Below are 22566 nucleotides of genomic sequence, written 5' to 3' on the forward strand. Positions count from 1 at the left end.
TAATTTAACCATAAATTCCTTTATTAAGTCTAAAGGCCAAATGGTATTTTATACAATTGCTCTAAACATGCCTAACAGCCCAACGAATGAGCGGTCACTACACCCAATACAGCAACAACGCATTCATAAGCATGTGATCAGTATATTTAAGAATAGTTTCCCCTACATTTGGCCTTCTCATCCTGGCGTTCTCCAGCATGATCAGATAGGGTCTGACAAAGAACCTTGAGATTCATAACTCTTTTTATACCCTTCAACAAACAAATGATGTCATAGCTATTACTACTTTAGCTACCAAACAATGTGAGACCGTTCACTCTTATTTACAGTCTTAATTCAGACAAGATTTACAACCTCCTTTTTCCCCAAGGCCTCATCATTCTTGCTGACTTAATAGCTTTTTTTGTTGCCCCTGAGTTCACATGGGGCGTTACTTTTTAAAATAATACTGGTATGTGGGATGGGAAGCTCCATCCTGGCTCCTTTTTGGACAGATTCTCTTATTTAAAACTATCTTCAGTTACCTCTTTTGGTCAGAGGCCCCCTTCTTAGAGACTTCACCTACCTTATTAGTTATTCTTTGAGCCAACATCCTCCCTAGTTAATTCCTTTTGGCCGTAGATTATTACTTTCAAGACCTTTTTTCTGCTTGCCAGTTAGGGCCTTTCTTTACAGCACATATATTTCCTTAACTGAATTTAAGATAACTAATTCTTTAATTTCATATTTATTCTACACTTGCATTACAATAAAGCGTCACTCTCTCCTTCTGTCACATAAGTCGAGGCTTCTATTTTAGCCATTTTTTGTTAAGAATTTCTGTATATATGGGACATTTTCACCTTTGCATGACAGGAATCTAATTTTGAGCTCTAAGAGGTACCTATCTTCCACTACAGAGGCTGGTGTGAGACACCCCCTGCTAAAGTAAAGTAAAAAACTTTGAGCTTGTCAGGTTATAGTAGCACAAACTCCAAAAGTCCAGGTGTATCACAAAATGCCTTCAGAGGACACCAGTTACAGGCAAGTCACTTTCTTGTGTGATTAGGCTGCCGAATGCTCTTGATCTCAAGCATCACTATGCAGTGAAGATATATGTGTGTAGTGATAAAACCATCCATACATGGCATCTTTGTGATTTTTGAAGCATATGATCCCTTCTGCTCAGGAGTTACTTTTAAGAGGAGTTAACAGTCTAAATGGATGGACTGTCCTATTTCAGGTTAACATTGGGGTGGAGTCTTTCTTTTTCTTTTTTTTTTTTTTAAAGGATTAAACTTTAATTTGTCTTGTCACATTCTGTTTCAGCGATTCAGAATTGTCTTATTCCCTGCAGTGCCTCAGTTTGTACTATGATGTATTAGTCACTATTTTGACAGGATAATAATACTTAGGTTCTTTTTGCATTACAATATCCCAAACTAATGCTTATCATGAGACATCAGAAATAGGAATAGAGAACTTAATGACTTTTTTATTAATTTAAACTAGTGTATGTGTACTAATTGAGACTATAAAAAAGCTAAAAATCTATTAGATTTTTAAATGTTGATTAAAATAAAACAAATTACAGCCAATGGGAAGCGGTGAGCCAGTACGTCCCTGTGGCCCGGTACTTCCCACAACTCTCATTGGCCATGAACTGGGAGCTGCGGGGGGCCTTGCCTGCGGACAGTCAATGTCAGCAAAATGTCTCACGGCCTGCAATCAGATTACCCTGGTGGGCCACAGGTTGCCCACCACTGCTGTAACTTCAAAGCAACAATTGGTAACTTCAAAGCAACAATTCCAGGACTCTTTGTCACTTAGAAGCAAATTAAGGTCAAGGGATTATCTGCCACCTAAATTAGAGAAATTTCATCCTCCTCACTGTTCACAAAGAGTCAACTAAATAATGAAGTGGTCTGTCTCTTTGAAAAACAATGCTTTTCCAAAAGCTGTATTCCTTTGTCCTTTCTCTCCCATACTTTTGCACACCATTCTGTGGTCTGTTTATGTGAATTTACAGGTATTTCCTTTGGTGTTTTATTAATGGGGGTGTCCCTGCTTTTCACCCATATTAACAGCGCCCATGTGAGATAAGAGTTGCCCTATTTTGTAGATGGAGAAGGGTAAATGGATGCGTAGCGGGAAATTAATGCACAGAGGTAAAGACACTTGCCCACAGTGTCTCAGAAAAATTGTTGGCATGGCTAGGAATAGAACTCACATTTGATTCCTAACCCCTTAGAAGCACAGAAATGTAGGGAGGCTGGAAGGGACCTTGAGAAATCAAAGGCCAGCTCCCTATATGCTGTGGCAGGACCAAGTAAACCTAGATTATTCGTGACGAATGTTTGTCCAACCTGTCTTTATAAACCTTCAATGATGGGAATTCCAGTCTCCCATGGAAGCCTATTCCAGAGCTTAACTATCCATGTATCAAAGCTAAATCTTCCTTGCTGCGAATTAAGCCCATTTCTAGTGTACTACCTTTGCTGCATATGTATGGAGTACAATTAATCATTGTCCTTTTTTATAACAGCCCTTAACATATTTGAAGACTGTTATCAAGTCCCCTTTTGAGTCCCTAATAGATATGCCCTCCCAGTTTGACAGTGAACCATTTGATAACTACTCTGAGTACAGTCTTTCAACCAGTTGTGCACCTACCTTATAGTAATTTCATATAGACCTCATTTACTTCTGAGACTAATGTGGGACTGTGTCAAACGCCTTACTAAAATAAGGATATATCATGTTTGACTCTTCCCCTTTCTGCTAGGCCAGTAACCCCGTTGAGGAAGTAAATTAGGTTAGTTTGGCATGATTTGTTCTTGTCAAATCCATGCTAGCTATTCTTTATAATCCTATGATCATCAGAGTGCTCACAAATTGTTTTAATAATTTGTTTCAGTATCTGTCTAGGTATCAAAGTTAGGCTGACTGTTCTGTAATTCCCCAGGTTCTCTTTGTTCCTATTCTTAAAGATAGAGGTGTTATGTTTACCCTTCTCCAGTCTTCTGGGACCTCACCTGTCTTCCATGCGTTATCAAAGATAATTGCTAACAGGTTCAAGATTGCTTCACCTAGTTCCTTAAATACACTCGGATGAATCTCATCAGGCTTTGCTGACTTGAATACATCTAACTTTGTTAAATAATCTTTAAGCTGTTCTTTCCCTATTTTGGCTTGCATTCCTTCCCATTTATTGGTGATATTACTTGTGTTGAGTGTCTATCACCATTAACATTTGTAATGAAGATTGAAGCAAAATAGGCATTAAATACCTCACTTTTCTTGATGTCCTCTGTTATTGGCTCTCCTTCCCTGCTAAGTAGAGGACCTACACTTTCCTTTCTCTTTCTCTTGGTCCAAATGTATTTAAATAACCTTTTCTTACTGCATTTTAGGTCTCTTGCTAAGTGTAACTCATTATATGCCTTAGCCTTTTTGATTTTGTTCCTATACACTTGTGCTATTCTGTTGTATTTCTCTATAGTAATCTGTACACGTTTCCACTTCTTGTCGGATTCCATTTAAATTTTCAGGTCATTAAGGGGCTCCTAATGGAGCTGTATTGGCCTCTTACAATTTTTCCTATCTGTCCTTTACAACAGGATAGTTTGCAGTTGTGACTTGAATATTGTCTCCTTGAGAAACTGCCAGCTTTTCTGAACTCATTTTTTCCCTTGGTTTTTCTTCCCATAGGACCTTTTACCTACCAGTTCTCTGAGTTTTAGTCTGCTATTTTGAAGTCCATTGTCCTTATTCTGCTGCTTTCATTCATTTCTTTCCTTAGACTCATGAAATCTGTCATTTCAGGGTCACTGTCATCCCCATTGCCTTCCCCCTTCACATTTGCTATCAATTTCTCCCTATCGGTCAAAATCAAGTCTAAAATGACTGTCCCGTTGGTTACTTCCTCTACTTACTGGAACAAAAAGTTATCCCCAATGCATTCTAAGAACTTATTGGAAATGTTATGTTTTGCTATATTACTTTTTCAACAGATGTCTAGGTAGTTAAAGTCCCCCAATACTACCAGCTTTTGGATGTTTCTTTTATATGTTCTAGAAATGCCTCACGCACCTCCTCTTCCTGATTTGGTGGCTTGTAGTAGACCCCACCATCATGTCAGTCCTATTTTTTTAACCTTTTTATCTTTACCCAGAGACTCTCTTACCTAGTCTGTCTCCCACCTCCTTCTGGACTTCAGAACAAGCGTGTATATTGTTATATAATGCAACACCTCCTCTGTTTTTACCCTGCTTGTCCTTCCTGAACAAGTTATAGCCCTCTATAAAAATATTCATTGTCTTTATTAATGCCTGTAAAGTGGAATCGTCATTCATGACAGTGTATTAAAAAAAAATAAAAAAAAAAATAAACAGCTCTGGACTCAGTAGTTGTTAATTTCTTCTTTCTCTCATACCAGAAACCCTTTGCTCTCCTGATATAACTTTCTCAAGAACTTCTACCATACTAAAGTAAATAATTTTAATGTAATTTTCCCTTCCACTCAATCAACATGATTGTGTAACTCTTCTATACAGATCTTGGGAGACAGGCCAGTCCTTGCTTACAGACAGCCCCCCAGCCTGAAGCAAATACTCACCAGCAACCACACACCACACAACAGAACCACTAACCCAGGAACCTGTCCTTGCAACAAAGCCCGTTGCCAACTGTGTCCATATATCTATTCAGGGGACACCATCATAGGGCCTAATCACATCAGCCACACTATAGGAGGCTCGTTCACCAGCACATCTACCAATGTGATATATGCCATCATGTGCCAGCAATGCCCCTCTGCCATGTACATTGGTCAAACTGGACAGTCTCTACGTAAAAGAATAAATGGACACAAATCAGATGTCAAGAATTATAACATTCAAAAACCAGATGGAGAACACTTCAATCTCTCGGGTCACTCGATTACAGACCTAAAAGTTGCAGTTCTTCAACAAATAAAACTTCAAAAACAGACTCCAACAAGAGACTGCTGAATTGGAATTAATTTGCAAACTGGATACAATTAACTTAGGCTTGAATAAAGACTGGGCATGGATGGGTCATTACACAAAGTAAAACTATTTCCCCATGTTTATTCCCCACCCCCCACTGTTCCACAGACATTCTTGTCAACTGCTGGAAATGGCCCACCTTGATTATCACTACGAAAGGTCGTCCCCGCCCCTCCCCCTGCTCTCCTGCTGGTAATAGCTCACCTTAAGTGATCACTCTCTTTACAGTGTGTATGGTAACACCCATTGTTTCATGTTCTCTATGTTTATAAATCTCCTCACTGTATTTTCCACTACATGCATCCGATGAAGTGAGCTGTAGCTCACGAAAGCTTACGCTCAAATAAATTGGTTAGTCTCTAAGGTGCCACAAGTACTCCTTTTCTTTTTGCGTATACAGACTAACACGGATGCTACTCTGAAACCTCTTCTATAGCTGTCTCTCGAGTATTTATAAGAGATCTTTTTAAGCAGAGGTAAAAATCGGTGAATTTTTTTCCATAGTGGGGGTTTTATGACACAAACACCATTCTGTACAGACTATAGAGAGAGCTTGCACCAGGAACTTTGAAAGTAATTACGAAATAGTTTTCTTTTCATCTGGCAAGCATGTAATCTTGTTTCTTATGGAGTTATTTTGTTTACTACTCTGCTTGGTCACAAACATAATCTTTAAACTGAATGGGATTTTCAAAAGGACCGACTGCTGTCATAATTCTCTTCTCATTGAACTCAATGGTAAAACTTGCATTGACTTCAGTGAGAACAGTTAAGCCATTGCTGAGCATTGCTGAAATCCCGCCCAACCCCATGTGCAGTATATAATTGCTGAGGCAGAGTCCTCTCTGGTGGTATTGTGCTCTGTTTCAGGAAATGCTGACTAAAGTAAGTTTGTATTTTAACTTATCAGCAACAATTGTTGGTTTTAAATTTTAAAATTGAGATGTCACTTTTGCCTTTGTGACAAAATAGATTGAATTTTGGCACGTATAGTAGTTGAGTCTCTTCATGGTCTGTTTTTAAAGGGGATTTCCTATAATTACATCATGAAATCTTAATAACATGCAACTTCAGGGTGCATAACCTAGAACTGAATCCTTCTCTCCCTCCTTTTCAATCTTTTCTCTAGTGTTGAGTTGTGTAAAGAAATGGTGGATGGACTGAGGATAACCTTTGACTTCATTCTTCCACTGATCTTGCTCTATCCCTATGAGCAAGCACAGTTTAAGAAGGTGACTTCATCCAAATTCTTTCTTCCAATCAAAGAAAATACAGCAAACACTAACAGGTAAGTTGGATAGACTCTGAATTGTGTCACTTTCCTCATGATACAGCAAACAGATTTTGTTGAGTACTGAAATACATTTTGAAATAGGGTGAATAATCATAACATGTTGCTTTTGTATTTCAAAATTGCTTTTATAAAATCTTGAACTCTTTCTTCCAACAATTGTTTTTGTGGGCTTTTTTTTGTTCTGGTTTGGAATTTTTGTTGCAACCAGAAGGTTAACTTAACCTTTGAAAGAAATTAAGGTAGAACTAAGTGGTATAGAAGGAAACTGAAATTTTGGGAATAAAGTAAGATTTACATTTCTGTTTAATTGGTGTAAAGGGCTTCAACATTTGAAAAATAAATACTTCTATTTGGGGATTGCAGCTTTTTAAATAATAAGCCACTTGTCCCTCAGTTTTCAAAAGGAGACTTCAACCCTAATTTTGAACAATTATTTAGCTAGATCCATGAAGACATAATTTTTTTTTTTTAAATCTGGAAAGCTGTTCTCTTTTATAATTATATGAGAGGCTTTCTCCTCATTTCCTAGAAATCAGGAGGAGCTATCCCCGAGTCCACCTCTGCTGAATCCACCAACTCCTCAATCCACAGACAGTCAGCCTACAACAGGAGAGCCAGCAACACCCAAGAGGCGAAAAGCTGAGCCTGAAATGCTACAGTCTCTGAGGCGTTCTACACGTCATACATCGAACTGTGACAGGTTGTCAGAAAGTAGTGCATCTCCACAACCTAAACGGCGGCATCTCGATACGCCTGCTTCAATGCCAAAACTGTTTTTGCATCTGGAAAAGAGTAGGTTGCAGTTTTATGATATTAGTGTAGCTCACCTTTGTGGGCTGCAGAACAAATATGTTTGTCTTGAGTACTTCCTTATTGTCCTATTAACCTTTTGCCTCTAATTTTTTATGCAAAAAGGGGAAATCTGTAGCGACTGTGGGGGAGTTTTAAGCAAGTAATGGAAACTGGGCAGAGGATGGCTTCCGGGAGAATCATGGGAAAGACTTGGAAGTAGGTAGGACCAGTAGTGGGGAGGTGAGATTTGTGGTAAAGGGAGAGCCAACTAAGTGAGAGGACCCTGAGTGGTGACTGGCCTACTGTCACACAGAAGCTGCAGCTGTGACACATGGCAGAGGAGAGGAGGTGGAGCTGCATGCTGGGGTTGTGAAGAGGTAACTTTTTAGGGAGTGAAGGGAGAAGAGCTGGTCAGGATGTTCCATTTGTTTAGTTAAGGGGTAAAGCGCTTCTGAAGTACTGGAATGTTTTTGTTAGCCAGCTGTTTCCAGTGTGCTGAATTACACATACTCTTTCCAGTATAACTGCTTTATTCACAGAATAGTTTCTGTTCTGAAACTTCTTAAATTTCCAACACATTATACAGAGTCCCTTGCCTTGTATGAAGGATCCTGCCTTATTCTTGTCCCTCCCAGCCTCCCCTTTAAAAATAAAAAAAAAAATATCCATGATGCTTTGGTGTCAGAAATAGGAATTGTAAATTGAGTTGGAAGAAAAACTTTTTATTCCCCCCCCTCTCTCTCTGTCCTGTTCACTCATAAATTTTGTCCTTTTTAGCTAACATCTTCTATATTCTTTATGGCTTCTAAACTAATAGTAGGCACACTACATTTTATGCCCCTTTGTGGGCAACAAATGAAACTTTTTACTTATTCACACTTGCACTAGTAGAGGCCATCTCATAGCTCATTACACGTGATAGACGTATTACTGTTCTTGTAGGCTGTCCCAGGTGATTGCTCATCCCAGTGATGTGTGGGGGCCACTGGGACCCAGTGTTCTTGGCAGATTTTGATTAGTCTGGGTACTTTGGGGTAAAAGAGTTGCAGAACAATACTTGCTCAGAGTTCTGGTGTTTCTGCTGGCTGGCTGTAGGGTGAGGTGGTCTGGGATCTGTAATAGGCTGCTACAAATGGCTCTGTGCCCACCAGATGGGAGGTCACTAGGATTGTTCTAAAAGACATTCCGGGTGAATAGGTTTACAAGGATTTGTCTGAAGTGGTTGGATTAAAAATTGGTTGCCAGGCTTTCACTTGATGATCAGCAGCTCTGAAAATCAGGCCAAAGGTTTTCAGTTGAGCTTTCTGATAGTTGAGTGGCACTCACAGAATCAGCTCTTTTTAGCTCACGTCTGCACAAACTGTCTCATTCACATTGTCCACAAGCATGTGTGACTTTTCTGACCTTGTAATTCATTTAATTCAGACATTTTAAGTGAGATTTCATCATCTGGAAAAATTACTCTAAAAATGGATTCCATGTTTTTGTCTGTCCCAAAGCAAAATCAGGGAACAGGGTCATAAAGTCATAGTTTTTCAGAAGAAAAATAATGTGGTTTTAAAAAAAAAAAAAAAATTAAAGGAGCAGATTTGCAGAGTTCTTGTAGATATTCAGTCATATAGGTAAGGCTCTACCAAATTCACAGCCATGAAAAATGTGTAACGGACTATGAAATCTGGTCTTTGTGTGCTTTTACCCGATACTATACCAATTGCATGGGGGAGACTAGAGTTTCTCAAATTGGGGGTCCTGACCCAAAAGGGAGTTACAGGGTGGTCAAAAGGTTATTTTAGTGGGGGATCATGGTATTGCCACCCTTACTTCTGCACTGCCTTCAGAGCTGGGTGGCCGGAAAGCGATGGCTATCAACTGGGTGCCCTGCTCTGAGGGCAGCGCCCCGCCAGCGCAGCACATAAGTAAGAGTGGCAATGCCATACCATGCTACCTTACTTCTGCGCTGCTGTCTTCAGAGCTGAGTGGCTGGAGAGTGGTGGCTGCTGACTGAGGGCCTACCTCTGCAGGCAGCAGCGCAGAAGTAAGGGTGGCAATACAATACCATGCCATCCTTACTTCTGTGCTGCTGCTGGTGGCGAACTGCCTTCAGAGCAGGGCTCTTGTCAAGCAGTCGCTGCTCTTTGGCCACCCAGTTCTGAAGGCAGCGCCGCCACCTGCAGCAGTGCAGAAGTAAGGGTAGCAGTACCGCAACACCCCCCCCTCCCCAACTAATAAACTTGCAAACCCCCGCCCTCCCGACAACTCCTTTTGGGTCCAGACCCCTATGATTAGAACACCATGAAATTTCAGATTTATATAGCTGAAATCATGAAATTTACTATTTTAAAAAATCCTATGACACTGAAATTGACCAAAATGGACCATGAATTTGGTAGGGCCCTACATATAGGCATACTTTATTTTTATCCCTGGTGAATCAACACAGTTGCAGGAGTGAACTGGATACTTTTCTGGTTTGTACATAACCAGAATTGTTAATAGTTCCCGTGGTAGGATGATCTGTGCAAAAGCAGTTGTCTTCAAATTATTTCTCCTGTTAGACCACTGCCTCTCCAGTAAAGGCAACTAAAGACAGCTTTTTAGTCTTTTAGCAGTGATAATGTATGAACCAGAAAGAAGACATCTGGACTTTAACATCTCAATTGAATTTGCAGTGCTGTCTGTTAGAAAACACGTGTAAACCTGAACAAATTTGATCTGGAAATTTATTTGGATACAATGCTTTCACAACTCTCCAATATCAGTTTTACAAAGTAATTTGTTTTTCTAGCAGTGACCCTCTTCTAAAGTATTGCAAGAGTGTTTCGGGGCTGAGGGCTGAAAAGCCAATGGGTGGGCTGGGGGATTGAACCAAGCCCAAGAAATCCTCTTGCTTAAACCCCACTTGCCCTCTCCCTTGATAACTTTACACAAAAGCTGCAGACTTTACGATTGGTGCAGGTTAGAACTGAAGGGGCAATGGTGTTTTTTTGTTTTTGTGGGCAGATTTGATAAACTCGTGACAGGTACGTTGGATATTCAGTTTGTTCCTATGTTTAAAGTTTTAAAGGTTTTAGCAGCAGGCTTTGACTCTGTTTAATAGCTGCATAAGAAAACTGACCTTTCTAGCTGAATGAAATAAACGCCACGTTTAATGGATCTTTGTGTAAAGTATTTTTCTGTGTACTTTTTGAAGAAACGCCGGTCCATAGTGGGTCGTCGTCACCTATCACTCTGACCCCTAGCAAAGAAGGGAGTGCAGTATTTGCTGGCTTTGAAGGTAGAAGAAATAACGAATTGAATGAGGTAACAGCTATACTGAAGAGTCATCTCCACAAGTGGTGCTCCAAACTGATGTTAGATTTATGTGGAAAAACTTAGGACCCTGTAAAATGCAACACTTTTTTTTTTTTTTAAGAAGGGCAGTAGCATCTCTATAGTTCAGAGTAAAATAGTAATTTCATTACTTATTGGTTTATATGCTTCGTTTCCAGTCCACCCATCACCCTGAAGACTTCTTTTCCGTTCTGTGGCCAAATGGCTTTTTTGTCTGTCCAACACTTATTTTAAAAATGAAGGCACTTCGAAATGTTTGTGTATAAACACAGTAAAACCTTTAAGCAAAATACTTAGTTTAAAATTACTACTCTGAGAAATTAGTGTGACTGGGAAAAATGAAGCTACTGTACTCTTTCCCCCCCCCCCCCGGGGTTCTGATGAAAAAACAGTATTCTGTGTTTCCGCTGTTAATTCTGTAGGACTAGTTATATAACAAAATGCTTATTCATAGAACTGTGCTGGCATTGGTTGGATAGGCTAATTGACAGTCAGGAGTGCATTTGCATTTAGGAGGCACAGACTCTGCGTTTAACACAGTATTGTAGTGTGTACAGCGAAGCTTTGAATGGTGTTAAACAGCCTTTTTAATATCAAACAAGGAAGTTAAATAAAAGGCGGAATGTAAGAAAATATTTTTAAAAATCTGATTGTCCTCTAATCCAGATCTCTGTGTGAATTAAGTCAGGCTAAAAGCTATACTGTTCTTGATCATACTTTCATGTATTTTTCTAACCAGAATGTTGTATTTAGGTGTTGTCTTGGAAACTGATGCCAGAGAACTATCCCCAAAGCGATCAGCCACCTCCTCCTTCTTACATCTATGGATCTCAGCATTTGCTACGGATGTTTGGTAAAACATAACTCTTGTTTTATGAAACACAATCTTGTATGCTGTACATCTAAATTAATGGTTTTACATTCGTGTTTTAATTTTTTTCCGATAGTGGCCTCAGGTAAATTTGGCTCATAATTTAAAACTATTAGGTTCCAGGTGCACTTACAGAACAGCCATTTAAAAAAACTCTGTGTACCTCAAATTGGTATCACAGCATTGTAAAATGGAAATTTTTATGTTTAACGCAGTTGTCTAGTTGCAGTAAAATATTTTGAAAAATGTGCATTAGATTTTAAACACATTTTGAAAAGAGTGTTCTTTAGATGAGCATTTACAATCTGCCTCTTGGGTGCTGAAGCCACAGACAGAGTTCTGAGCTCACTTTGCTGGCTCTGTAGCAGTTATATATCGAGAGAGATATCCAGTGCATGTCAAGAAACCGAAGTAACAGTATTAACTTCCTCATTCTATTTCTAATGGACATTAAATGCTTGGTGGTGGTGATTATAAATACTTTATAAAGAGAAGAGAAGCTGTTCGGGGAAAGATTTTTATATGCCTCTTCTATGAGTATTAAGTCAAATATTGAGTAAAAGCAATTAAACTGTAGACTAAGTATTTTGTTTATTTCTCTGTTTATTTACAGTTAAACTTCCAGAGATACTGGGGAAGATGTGCTTTCCTGACAAAAATCTAAAAGTTTTGGTAAAACATTTTGAACTGTTCTTGAGGTAATTTGACATCATATACTACATGTAAAAATGATGAGGTAATATTGGCCTAAACTTTCAAAGGTAATTAGTGATTCTGGATGCCTTGATTTTTGGGTGCCTGATGCAATATCCTAAAAGGCCTGACGTTTTTTTTTTTGTTTTGTTTTTTTCCCCAGGAAGTTCTGAGTGCCATTGAAAATCAGACTCCTGTAAGGCATGTGATTGGGAATGCAAAAATCACTAGTCATTCTTGACAGTTTAGGTCACTGAGTCCATGTGGTGTAACTGCCAGAGCAAATTATCATCCTTAAACTTTGCCATAACTTTTGTTAAGGTGCTTCCATAATTGATTGGCTCAAGGGGAAAGCAGAACTTTCATCTGTAGTCTGTGATGGGCATACAGTGGTTCAGAATTATAGCACATAAAACTTTTATTGTTGACCACCAGACATCTATCATCCCATCTGTCTTGGCCTGGAGATAAATTTTATAAATTAACATAAATGTACATATGCTCAGCTTGCATTGAGGTCATAACCTGAAGACAGTGAAGTTACACAGATAGAACTGAGGGAAGAAATTCAGTCCCCAGAACCTTTGATAAAGATATTAACTTAATAAAAGGAAAGAACCAGCCTGTATTTTAGGTCCCAACACAAGTTTCCCAAGGTTGAAGCTATAAAAATCTTGTAAACTGAATGTACTTGGTCAGGAAGGCATTGAAAGAACATGAATAAACCTCTTTTAATGTCACTTCGTGTGTGTCTTCAAAGTAGTCACACGCTGAAAAGTGGTTATGTGGAACTAATGTATCAGAAGGTGTGTAAGATTATTATGTCTGTATAGTTTATGAACATATGAAATGACTTGCTGTGTTGATTATTGAAAACAAAACAAATCCTAATTGTTACAGTATACCACAGTGTAACTTTAAAGCGTATAACTTTACAGTTGTGGTGAGAACGGTACAGGTTTTTGATCACTTATTTTTATTTGATAAGCCCTTCCAATAGTAGTCAACATTTACTCACCCTAATATGCTTGTAACAGGATCACCATTATTCAGCATTTGGATATTGTTTTTGCTTGGATTGACTATTATCACCTTGCTGTACCTCAGTTACCTGTGTCTGGATGACAACTCCTCACTTCCATAATATGTACAGTCTGCATTTTGTTAGATAGTAGCCTTGAAAGATTATCACAAATACTTATCAGGCAAGGCACAATATCTCTTTGCATATCCTTGCCATTGGGCAAAAAATTTAAAGGTATTTTACAAACAAGTTACAGAGAGGGAGAAAATTGCCTTTTACAAGTGGCTGTCTAGAATTTTGCCAGACACTTTAGTCCATATCTGTCTTACTTCCATCAGATTATCATGCTGAAATTTCTACTCTTAATCACTAACATACCACCTAATTATGGATGTTGCTGAACTATTTCAAGTTTTAACTTATAAAAATAAACTTTTTGTTGGTTCGTAGTGATGGTTGAGCAGAGCTTCTAGCTTAGTGTTTCTTTGATCTCTCTCTCGTATATTGCATAGTTTCTGTGCCTCTGTTCCACTGTCTTCCGTATATGGTCTCAGTCATGGAAGTATCTAAGCACCTCCTGACTATTTTTATCTTTAAAAACAATGTCTTTGACTCTATGTCCTTATTTGAAAAGTTTGGGTACTATATTGATATCAAACGTGTATTTGTGTCTTGTAGTGAGAGCGTCTTTCTGCCATCCCTAGACTACTGGTAGCCTGAAACATTTGCCTTAACAAACGTGGCATCACTAAAAAGTGCTTTCATTTTTCAAGGCTTACCTACTATTATTCTGCTTTTAAAGGCACTCCCAATTTTATATATTGAGGGTGCAGTAGCCTATATTTTTAAAGCTATTCAGTTGACTTAATACATTGCTGCTGGAAATCCTTTCATTTGGCTCTCAATCCAACTCCATTTTAACTTGTTTTATTATATTTTAAGGCACGAAATGATTATGGCCTTCGTATGTGGTGGAGCTTTTATCACAATGTATCTTAATCTATGTGTTGAGGTTAGAATCAGCAAGTTGCTAGCACGTTCAAATTGTAACTCAAAATCTTAGAAAAAGGCCTCCAGCTATCTTTCTATGAAACTCTATTCTTATTACTGTAGTCAGTACTCTGTTACATGTTTTTAAAGAAAACTAATTGTTTCATGGTGCTTGCTAAACAATTTTTGTGAGGTGCTTTCCAAACGAAGGAGACTGATGCCTTTTTAACTCTCTGCGTCTCTTATGCTGAATTACTATTTTTATAATCTGTAGACCGTTGGAAATATTTGCTTTTAATTTGTGGACCCCTCTAAAGGAAAGTTTCCTAAATGTAGCTCTTGCTATAGGAGGTTTTTACTCCTGTTTTATGTGAATTTCTGACAATTTTTGTAAAATAGATTCTGAATTTTTGCTGTAATTGCCCCACTAGGAAGGACCTTTATCTTTATTAGCCAGCCATTAAACTGCTTTTCTTAGCAGGTATACTAGCATCTATTCAGCAAGGATATTTAGAATTCAAAATAGTTTAATGGATTTTTCTCCCTAGAGCAGTGGTCACCAACTGGTCAATTGTGATCGACAGGTCGATCCTAGAGGATTTCCCAGTTGATCGCAATCTCTGGTGGTGCAGTGGGGCTGCAGCTAGGGCAGGGGTCCCACGCCGCTCCTGGAAGCGGCCAGTGTGCCCCCAGGGGTGGGAGGTCACGGGTCTCCTTCCACGTGCTGCTCCTGCATGAAAGCACCATCCCTGAGCCCCTCCCAGAGCCGTCACCCCATATCCCCTCCTGCACCCGGAACCCCCCCCCATATCCCAAGCCTCAGCCCTGACCCCCCTCTCGGGGTGCAGGAGGTGGTACAGGGTTGTGGCTCTAACACTTAGCCCCAGCCAGGAGCCCCTCCTGCACCCACGCTTCCTCCCAGAACTTGCACCCCAAACCCCATCCTGCACCCCTGCCCCAGGCTCAACCCAGAGCTCCCTCCTACACTGTGAACCCCTTGGCCCCAGCCCAGAGCCAGCACCCTCTCCTGAACCCCAACCCTGTACCCCAGCCCGGTGAAAGTGAGTGAGGGTGGGAGAGAGTGAGTGGCGGGGGAAAGGGGAGAGGAGTGAGCAGGGCAGGGCTCTGAGGAAGGGGCAGAGGCCTCGGGGAAGGGGCAAAGGCGGAGTAGATCCTAGGTTGCCCTTAAAAGTGATCTTGGGTATAAAAAGATTGGAGACCACTGCCCTAGAGAATATAATTTGCAAAAACTCAGAACTTCAGAACCTTAATTTTAAAGGTAAAAATAATTGTTTTTAAAATTGTCAAATTAGTCCTTAACAAAGGAGAAATTGAGTGAAGAGAACTTAACTCTTCATGTTGGCTTTCTCCTCATATTGCATATGCTAGCAGTCTTCCACATTTGGAGAGGAAGATGACTAGTGAATGTTCAGTGTGGAGTCTCTTTTCCCTCTCCCCTGCACTTTGAGTGAGATTTATTTCGCCTTTAATAAATAGGAGCTGAGTTTGTTAGAGACAAGCAGCCTACTCACCTGAGGACAGTTCAGTGAACGTCTCGGTGAGAAGTTGGACAGTTCAGAATGGCAGGCTGAAGATCTCTCATTTTTTTTCTTTAACTTGTGGCTGATCGAAGGGAAGAGATCTACGCTGTCCATATCAATATAACAGTGTTCCTAAACCCCTTTTTAACTAACCAGTATAGATCAGGCATAAGTAGTTTGCTATTACACTATTGGCATGAACCATGTTTAAATTTTATTTAAGAAAAAAATCAGTTAAGCATTTTGATATCTAGTGTAGACAGGGATTTAATCTCTGAATTTTAGAGAGATGAATTTAGCGTTTAAATTTATAGTTTCACTTAAGTCTTTGGGCTATTGCAGTCTATCCTGAATTGAGAAACTTTCTTTGATATACCACTTTTGTCTGGAAGCTCATTTTACACTACATTTGCTCACAGCCTGGTGGATGTTATAAATGAGATACTGCTCTGTAATACTTCTCAGTCAAATGTCAGATTGTTTCTGGACATGATTGATTTCAATTTTCCAGAATAAATATATTGTAGTAAGAAATATAGAAAATATGCACTGTTTGTTTTTTCATTAAATGAACAGTGTACCCATTGTGCTCAGCAGAGCAGTCTTATAGACTATAGTGAGCATTTCTTCATGTACTGTTGAGAAATGAATTTTAAGTACAGTACACTTTTTGCAAATTAAAACTGGCACTTGAGAGAACACTGACCCTGAGTCCTAAACAGCTCAAAACACTTGCTGTAAGAAGGTAAAACTGGGTTGCCATTGAGGCTAGTGCCTAACTTGCCATTTCTTGGTTGTGATAATAGAGAGAGTATTCTATCAGTAATCCCTTCTAGTCCTACACTTCTGTGATTCTAGGCAGCTTGGGTTAAAGTGATCATGAAACGGTAGAGTTCATGATTCTAAGGACTGGTAGGAGGGAAAACAGCACAACAAAGATAACATATTTCAAGAAGGCAGACTTTAACAAACTCAGGGATTTGGTAGGTCAGATCCCATAGGAAACAAGTATAAGGGGAAAAGCAGTTGGAGAAAGTTTGGCAGTTTTTCAAAGAGACATTATTACTGACACACGAGCAAACTATCCCACTCCATAGGGAAGATAGGAAGTATGGTGAGAGAGCCTCCTGGCTTAACAAGGAGATTTTCAATAATTTGAAACTCAAAAACAGGTCCTTCAAAAAGTGGAAACTAGGTCAAATTATGAAGAATGAATATGGGAAAAAAACAATGTCAGCATGTAGGGACAAAAGTAGAAAGGCCAAGCCACAGAATGAAATTATACTAGCTAGAGACATAAAGGCTAACAAGAAAACATTCTACAAATACATTAGAAGCAAGAGGAAGACCAAAGGCAGGGTAGGCACATTACTCAGTGGGGGGGAGGGGGAGGAGACAATAACAGAAAATGTGGAAATGACGGAAGTGCTAAATACCTTTTTTTTTTTTTTTTGGTTAGTAGCAATTGGACATCTAATATAGTGAATGCCAGTGAAAATTAAGTAGGATCTGAGGTTAAAATAGCCTGAGGTTAAAATAGGCAAAAACAAGTTAAAAATTACTTAGACAAGTTAGATGTCTTCAAGTCACCCAGGCCTGATGAATTACATCCTAGAATACTCAAGGAGCTCACTGAGGAGATATCTGACCTGTTAACAGTTATCTTAGAAAAGCCATGGCGGATGGGGGAGATTCCAGAGGACTGGAAGAGGGCAAATAGTACCAATCTATGAAAAGGGGAATAAGGAAAACCCAGGGAGTTACAGACCAGTCAGCTTAACTTCAGTACCAAGAAAGATAATGGAGCAAATAATTAACCAATCAATTTTGCAGACACCTACAAGATAATAAGGTGATAAGTATCAGTCTGGATTTGTCAAGAACAAACCGTGTCAAACCAGCCTAATAGCTTTCTTTGACAGGGTAACAAGCCTTGTCGATGCGGGGAAGTGGTAGATGTGGTATATTTTGACTTTAGTAAAGCTTTTGGTACTGTCTTGCATGGTCTCATGAACAAACTAGGGAAATATAGCTTAGCTACAGCTACTATAAGGTGGATGCATGACTGGTTGGAAAATCATTCCCAGAGAGTAGTTTTCAGTGGTTATCAGTTAAGCTGGAAGAGCATATAGTATGGGGTCCCGCAGAGATCTGTCCTAGGTCTGGTTCTGTTCAATATTTTCATAAATGATTTAGATAATGGCATAGAGAGTACAGTTATAAAGTCTGAGAACGATACCGAGCTGGGAGGGGTTGCAAGTGCTGTGGAGGATAGGATTGTAATTCAAAATGATCTGGACAAACTGGAGAAATGGTCTGGAGTAAATAGGATGAAATTCAATAAGGACAAATGCTAAGTATTCCACTTAGGAACAGTCAGGTGTACACATATAAAATGGGAAATGACTGCCTGGGATAGAGTACTGCAGAAAGGTATCTGGAGGTCATAGTGGATCACAAACTAAATAGGAGTCAACACTGTTGCGCAAAAAGAAAAGGCAAACATCATTATGGGATGTGTCTGCAGGAGTGTTGTAAGCAAGACATAAGAAATAATTCTTCCACTGTACTCTGTGCTGATAAGGCCTCAGTTGGAGTGTCATGTCCAGTTCTCGGCACCACATTTCAGGAAAGATGTGGACAAATTGGAGAAAGTCCAGAGAGCAACAAGAATGATTAAAGGCATAGAAAACATGACCTGTGAAGAAGGACTGAAAAAGATGGGTTTGTTTCATCTTGAGAAGAGAAGACTGAGGGGGAGGGACAAGTTTTCAAGTACATAAAAGGTTGTTACAAGGAGGAGGGTGAAAAATTGATCTTAACCTCTGAGGATAGGACAAGAAACAATGGGCTTAAATTGCAGCAGTTGAAGCTGAGGTGGTATATTAGGAAAAACTTTCTAACAGTCAGGGTAGTTAAGCATTGAAAAAAATTGTCTAGGGAGGCTATGGAATTTCCATCATTGGAGGTTTTTAAGAACAGGTTAGACAAACACCCATAAGGAATAGTCTAGTTATTACTTAGTTCTGCCTTAAATGCGGGGGACTGGACCAGATTACGTATTGAGGTCCCGTCGAGTCCTATACTTGTATGATTTTACCACTAGGCTCATAGAGGTACATGCATATTTGGTGACACTGAAATTAGGTCTGTAAGATTGGTCGTGTCATACACAGCACCAAGAGAAGAGGTGATTTGAGAGAGATGAGATTATTTACTGTAAGACTTTATTTTTCCATAACCATCTGAAGGGTAGCATAACTATGAAAGGCAGATATTATGGGATTATTTTGCTTAACATTATTCTGACATGTGAAGGCTGTTGCCACATAAGTACAGTTAATGAGGGGAAATTTTAATTTCTTTAGTAGATCCATGTGTCTAGGAATTCTCACTCTTGAGACTTTGGTAGTTCTGGAATGGCACTGGGTGTAACTCCCCCCAGTTCAAAGCTTTTCTGACGTAATGAGTTTAAGATAGTAGGTGCTGTTACAAGAACTCCTTTTAGTCACAGTGTACAATAGGACAAACCACCTACGAAAGTTGCCTCAAGCCTTCCTGCCAGATACCACGGGTACAGTGTAAGAATTTGTTTTTCCCCAATTACGTAATTTGTCTATTTTTAATAAAATGTGCTATTGGGCTGTAAACTCTTTGGAGCAGGTGTCACAGATTTCTGTGTCGTATGAGGCACCTAGCATACCTCGATCTGCTGCTTAAATAATAAAAGATGGTACTGTATTAGTGTGAACTACCGCACCCATTTGCCATAATTCTGATCGAGCGCAGCCACCTCTCAATGAAAAGGGATGTTCACGTTCTTTCCTCCTACATCCTTGGTATCTGTCAGCCAAGGGTACCAGTTATAATTAGTCTTCCATGTTGTAGACCCCTCTCTAGTGGAAATGGTCTTTCAGTCAAATCTATTTGTTTCATGTAGGTCCTTGAACAGCTTCCAGAAGGCTACAGCTATTCACCATTCCTCTTCACTACTTTTCTACTATTTATTCATTAGGATTTAGAGAAAATTATGTTAGTTCCTAAAATGACACTTCTAAAAAATTTATCTTTGCGAGTCCAACATGTGGCTTTTCAGATTATAGGAAAGTGCTTTCCTAGTAGTCAATAGCTTTTTCCGTTAGAAGCTAATATTCTTATTAAAACTCAGTCAATCCTGTAGGCAGCTATTTCATTGCATTCCTTAAAACTTTCTTTTAAAAATATTTTAAAGCAGCCCACTTCCTGTACTGCTGGTCTCAAACCTTTTGCATTATGGCAGTAAAAATTTTTTTCTTTTCATACTTTGAATATTTTCCGTAGGGAGTCAGATCAATATTTGACAGAAGTATACAGGAGTTTAATCTGATGAGACAATGAGAAAAGTCTTGAGTGGTTATTTTCTGTTGAAAATCAAAGTTGTTGCAGAAGATGTGAATTTACGAAAAAATGTCCACTGGATTCTGCAGCCATACTATTTCTGCGAGTAATAAGTAATTTTGTTACTCATTGTAGTAGTCAAATGTGTCCACTAGTCTGTGCTAATGTGCAATTAATGTTAAGCGGTTGTGCTACTAGAAGCTTCATGCAAGTATGATAAGGTTACAGATTTTAGATACTCAGTTGATAAATATTTAACAGAATATTTTATATATTTTAAGAGAAGACGTTTGCTACTGAGCTGGGAAGATAAGGTGAGTTGAAACATTCTGAGATAAGAGCTGGTTAAAAGTTGTTATCTAACAAATGTGACCCCTGTCAGGAGCCTGGTTCTGTTGCCATTTCTCATGTTAAGTGCTTTATTCTCGTGAATAATCTCTCTGATTCAGGAAAGTATACCTATTTAGGACAGTAATTAATCACATGCTTAAGAGCTTTCCTGAATCAGGACCTAAATATGGCAGAATCAGTTATTCACGTAGCTGGAGTTGCGTAGCGTAGGTTGACTTACCGCGGTAGTGTAGACAGCCTAAGTTTTACCCTCTGAAATATTTCAACCAAACTGATGTCCATCACAGATGCTCCCATTTTATTAATGTAATTTAAAATTACTTCATCCTAGGATCCACCTGTTGATGCTGGGATCAAAGAGAATGTCACCTTACATTAGAAATTTGTTCACGTTTTGTTTGTGGACTGCAAACTTAATTGCTCTTTCATAAATTCAGAATTAGAGTTAATGAGGGACTCTTATTAGCTCATTTCTGCTTAAGTGCTTCATTCCAACTCTTTATTCAACCCACCTATCCCAGGGACAGAGACAAAGCGTAGCCAAGTCCACTAGTATTTTATCGTTCAGCATTCCTTGTTTTAAAAAAACCCCTACTATATTTATGGTAGGCTTTTTGTAGTGTTTTCTTAAAGTAAAACAGGTGCATACTACATATGACAAACAGTTTCTGTGGGAGCACGGAGAGTTTTTCGTTGACTCTTCAAATAGATTTTTTTTTTTTTAAGGAGTGCCATCATATGTCCTCTAAGTGTTGCATAAAGTCTTTGGTTGTGCAGCCTGGTAAACTTAGCAGAGTGGCACTACATTCTCTTGTGATCAACTAAGGTGTGTGGTGGAGACAGATTACTCAAATCTTGATTACTGCATCGAATTCTGGTTCTATATTAGCTTTTATTCAGCAATAAAAGTTTTCCCACTCCTTTTTATTCGTCTTGGCAACTGCCAAAATACTGAACTATAAAATACTTTATAGTGAATATAAATGGATCTTCAGTTTCTTTGATTGTGAAGTCGCCTTTTATTCTTTTAGGACCAGATACATAGGGAACCATTGTAATTTCTGTGAACAGAAAGCTGTAATAATACATCTATAACTAAGCTGAACCACTAAATATAATTTTTTAACCTCAGTTGAGGGTAATTTTCATAGAAGTCTTCAATCCTATCTATCTTCCCCCTAATCATATGTGTCTTTCTGCTTTGTGCTAGCCTGTTAGGTACTGAGCAAAATCTCCTGATAGCTTTTGCAGAAACCAGTGTGAAACCAGTAGAATGTGCATATTATATTGCATATAAAAAACTAAGTTAAAAACAGAGTGCACAGTATTCATAAGTTAGGAAATGTCAGAATGAAGATTGCCCTTCAGTTTGACCTTTATACACCTGCATTATGATAGTCGTGCTCAGCATCAGAATCTGTGACAGAGCCTATGGAATCCTTGCTTTAAACACAAAGGAACATCCTTTCCCCCTCGCCCCCCTGAACCCTCTTGCTCAAATACATAATGCCAGAATTAAGTTAACTTGGTAGTTTGAATTTTTCTAATGTAGTTTTCTGTATGTAGCTTCCTAAGCAACTCCATTCCCCTCTCTACCTGTCCCAAAGGCACAATTCTATCACATGGAAACATATATTGTCCCCCCTCCCCCCTTTCTTGGCCCATCAACAAGATTTAAAATTCGGACCTTTTATGCCAAATATAGAGGTCTGCCAGCCTACACTGTTGACTTTCTATAATTAACACCTGTGAGACTGAATGAAACTTCATAGGATGCCAGAGCCCACTCTAAACAAATAATGATGAATCAAAGATGTTCACTAGATAAAATGTCTATCTTTTATTGCTTCCATTATTTTATTTTTATAAATATTGAAGTAGTGGTCTTGCTTAAGCAAAACCAGAGAAATAACATGTTTGATACCCTGGTCTGAAGAAAGTTTTAAGTAGAGACAAGTGTTGTAGAGAACACCTTTCCATGGTTGCTGTATTCTGTTTCTATTTAAAGTGAAAGGTAAGCATCTGAGCTTTTAGTAATTAATGTATTCCTGTTTACATTGCCTTATGTGTAGAATATTCTTTTTCAGTATTCTTTGCTGCTTCAGATTTCTTAATATAAAAGATCAAAAGAAATTACTTATTTAAGGGAGCTTAGTGAGGAATAAGGTTGGAGAAATGTACAGTTTTTTTGATACATTATATGCTGAACATCATTGATACCACTTATATCTAGATCGTATATACTGAAGTATTTATTATACTAAATTTACTGACTGGAATTCTGGCTTCTAACA

The 22566-nt window shown here is 38.8% G+C and overlaps 1 protein-coding gene across 3 annotated transcripts in view; it reads left to right on the forward strand.

Moving 5' to 3' along the window:
- MSL3 (MSL complex subunit 3) overlaps window positions 1-22566 on the forward strand; it is a 39460-nt gene that overhangs the window by 9142 nt on the left and 7752 nt on the right. For all 3 annotated transcript variants that reach the window (XM_084617039.1, XM_084617040.1, XM_084617041.1), the window contains 5 exons: window positions 6139-6297; window positions 6833-7095; window positions 10286-10395; window positions 11179-11278; window positions 11910-11994. In XM_084617039.1, coding sequence (XP_084473165.1) covers window positions 6139-6297; window positions 6833-7095; window positions 10286-10395; window positions 11179-11278; window positions 11910-11994 — 717 coding nt within the window. The remainder of the gene's footprint in view (window positions 1-6138; window positions 6298-6832; window positions 7096-10285; window positions 10396-11178; window positions 11279-11909; window positions 11995-22566) is intronic.

Source organism: Lepidochelys olivacea, assembly GCF_965140295.1.
Source record: "Lepidochelys olivacea isolate rLepOli2 genome assembly, chromosome: 1".
Taxonomy (NCBI): domain Eukaryota; kingdom Metazoa; phylum Chordata; order Testudines; family Cheloniidae; genus Lepidochelys; species Lepidochelys olivacea.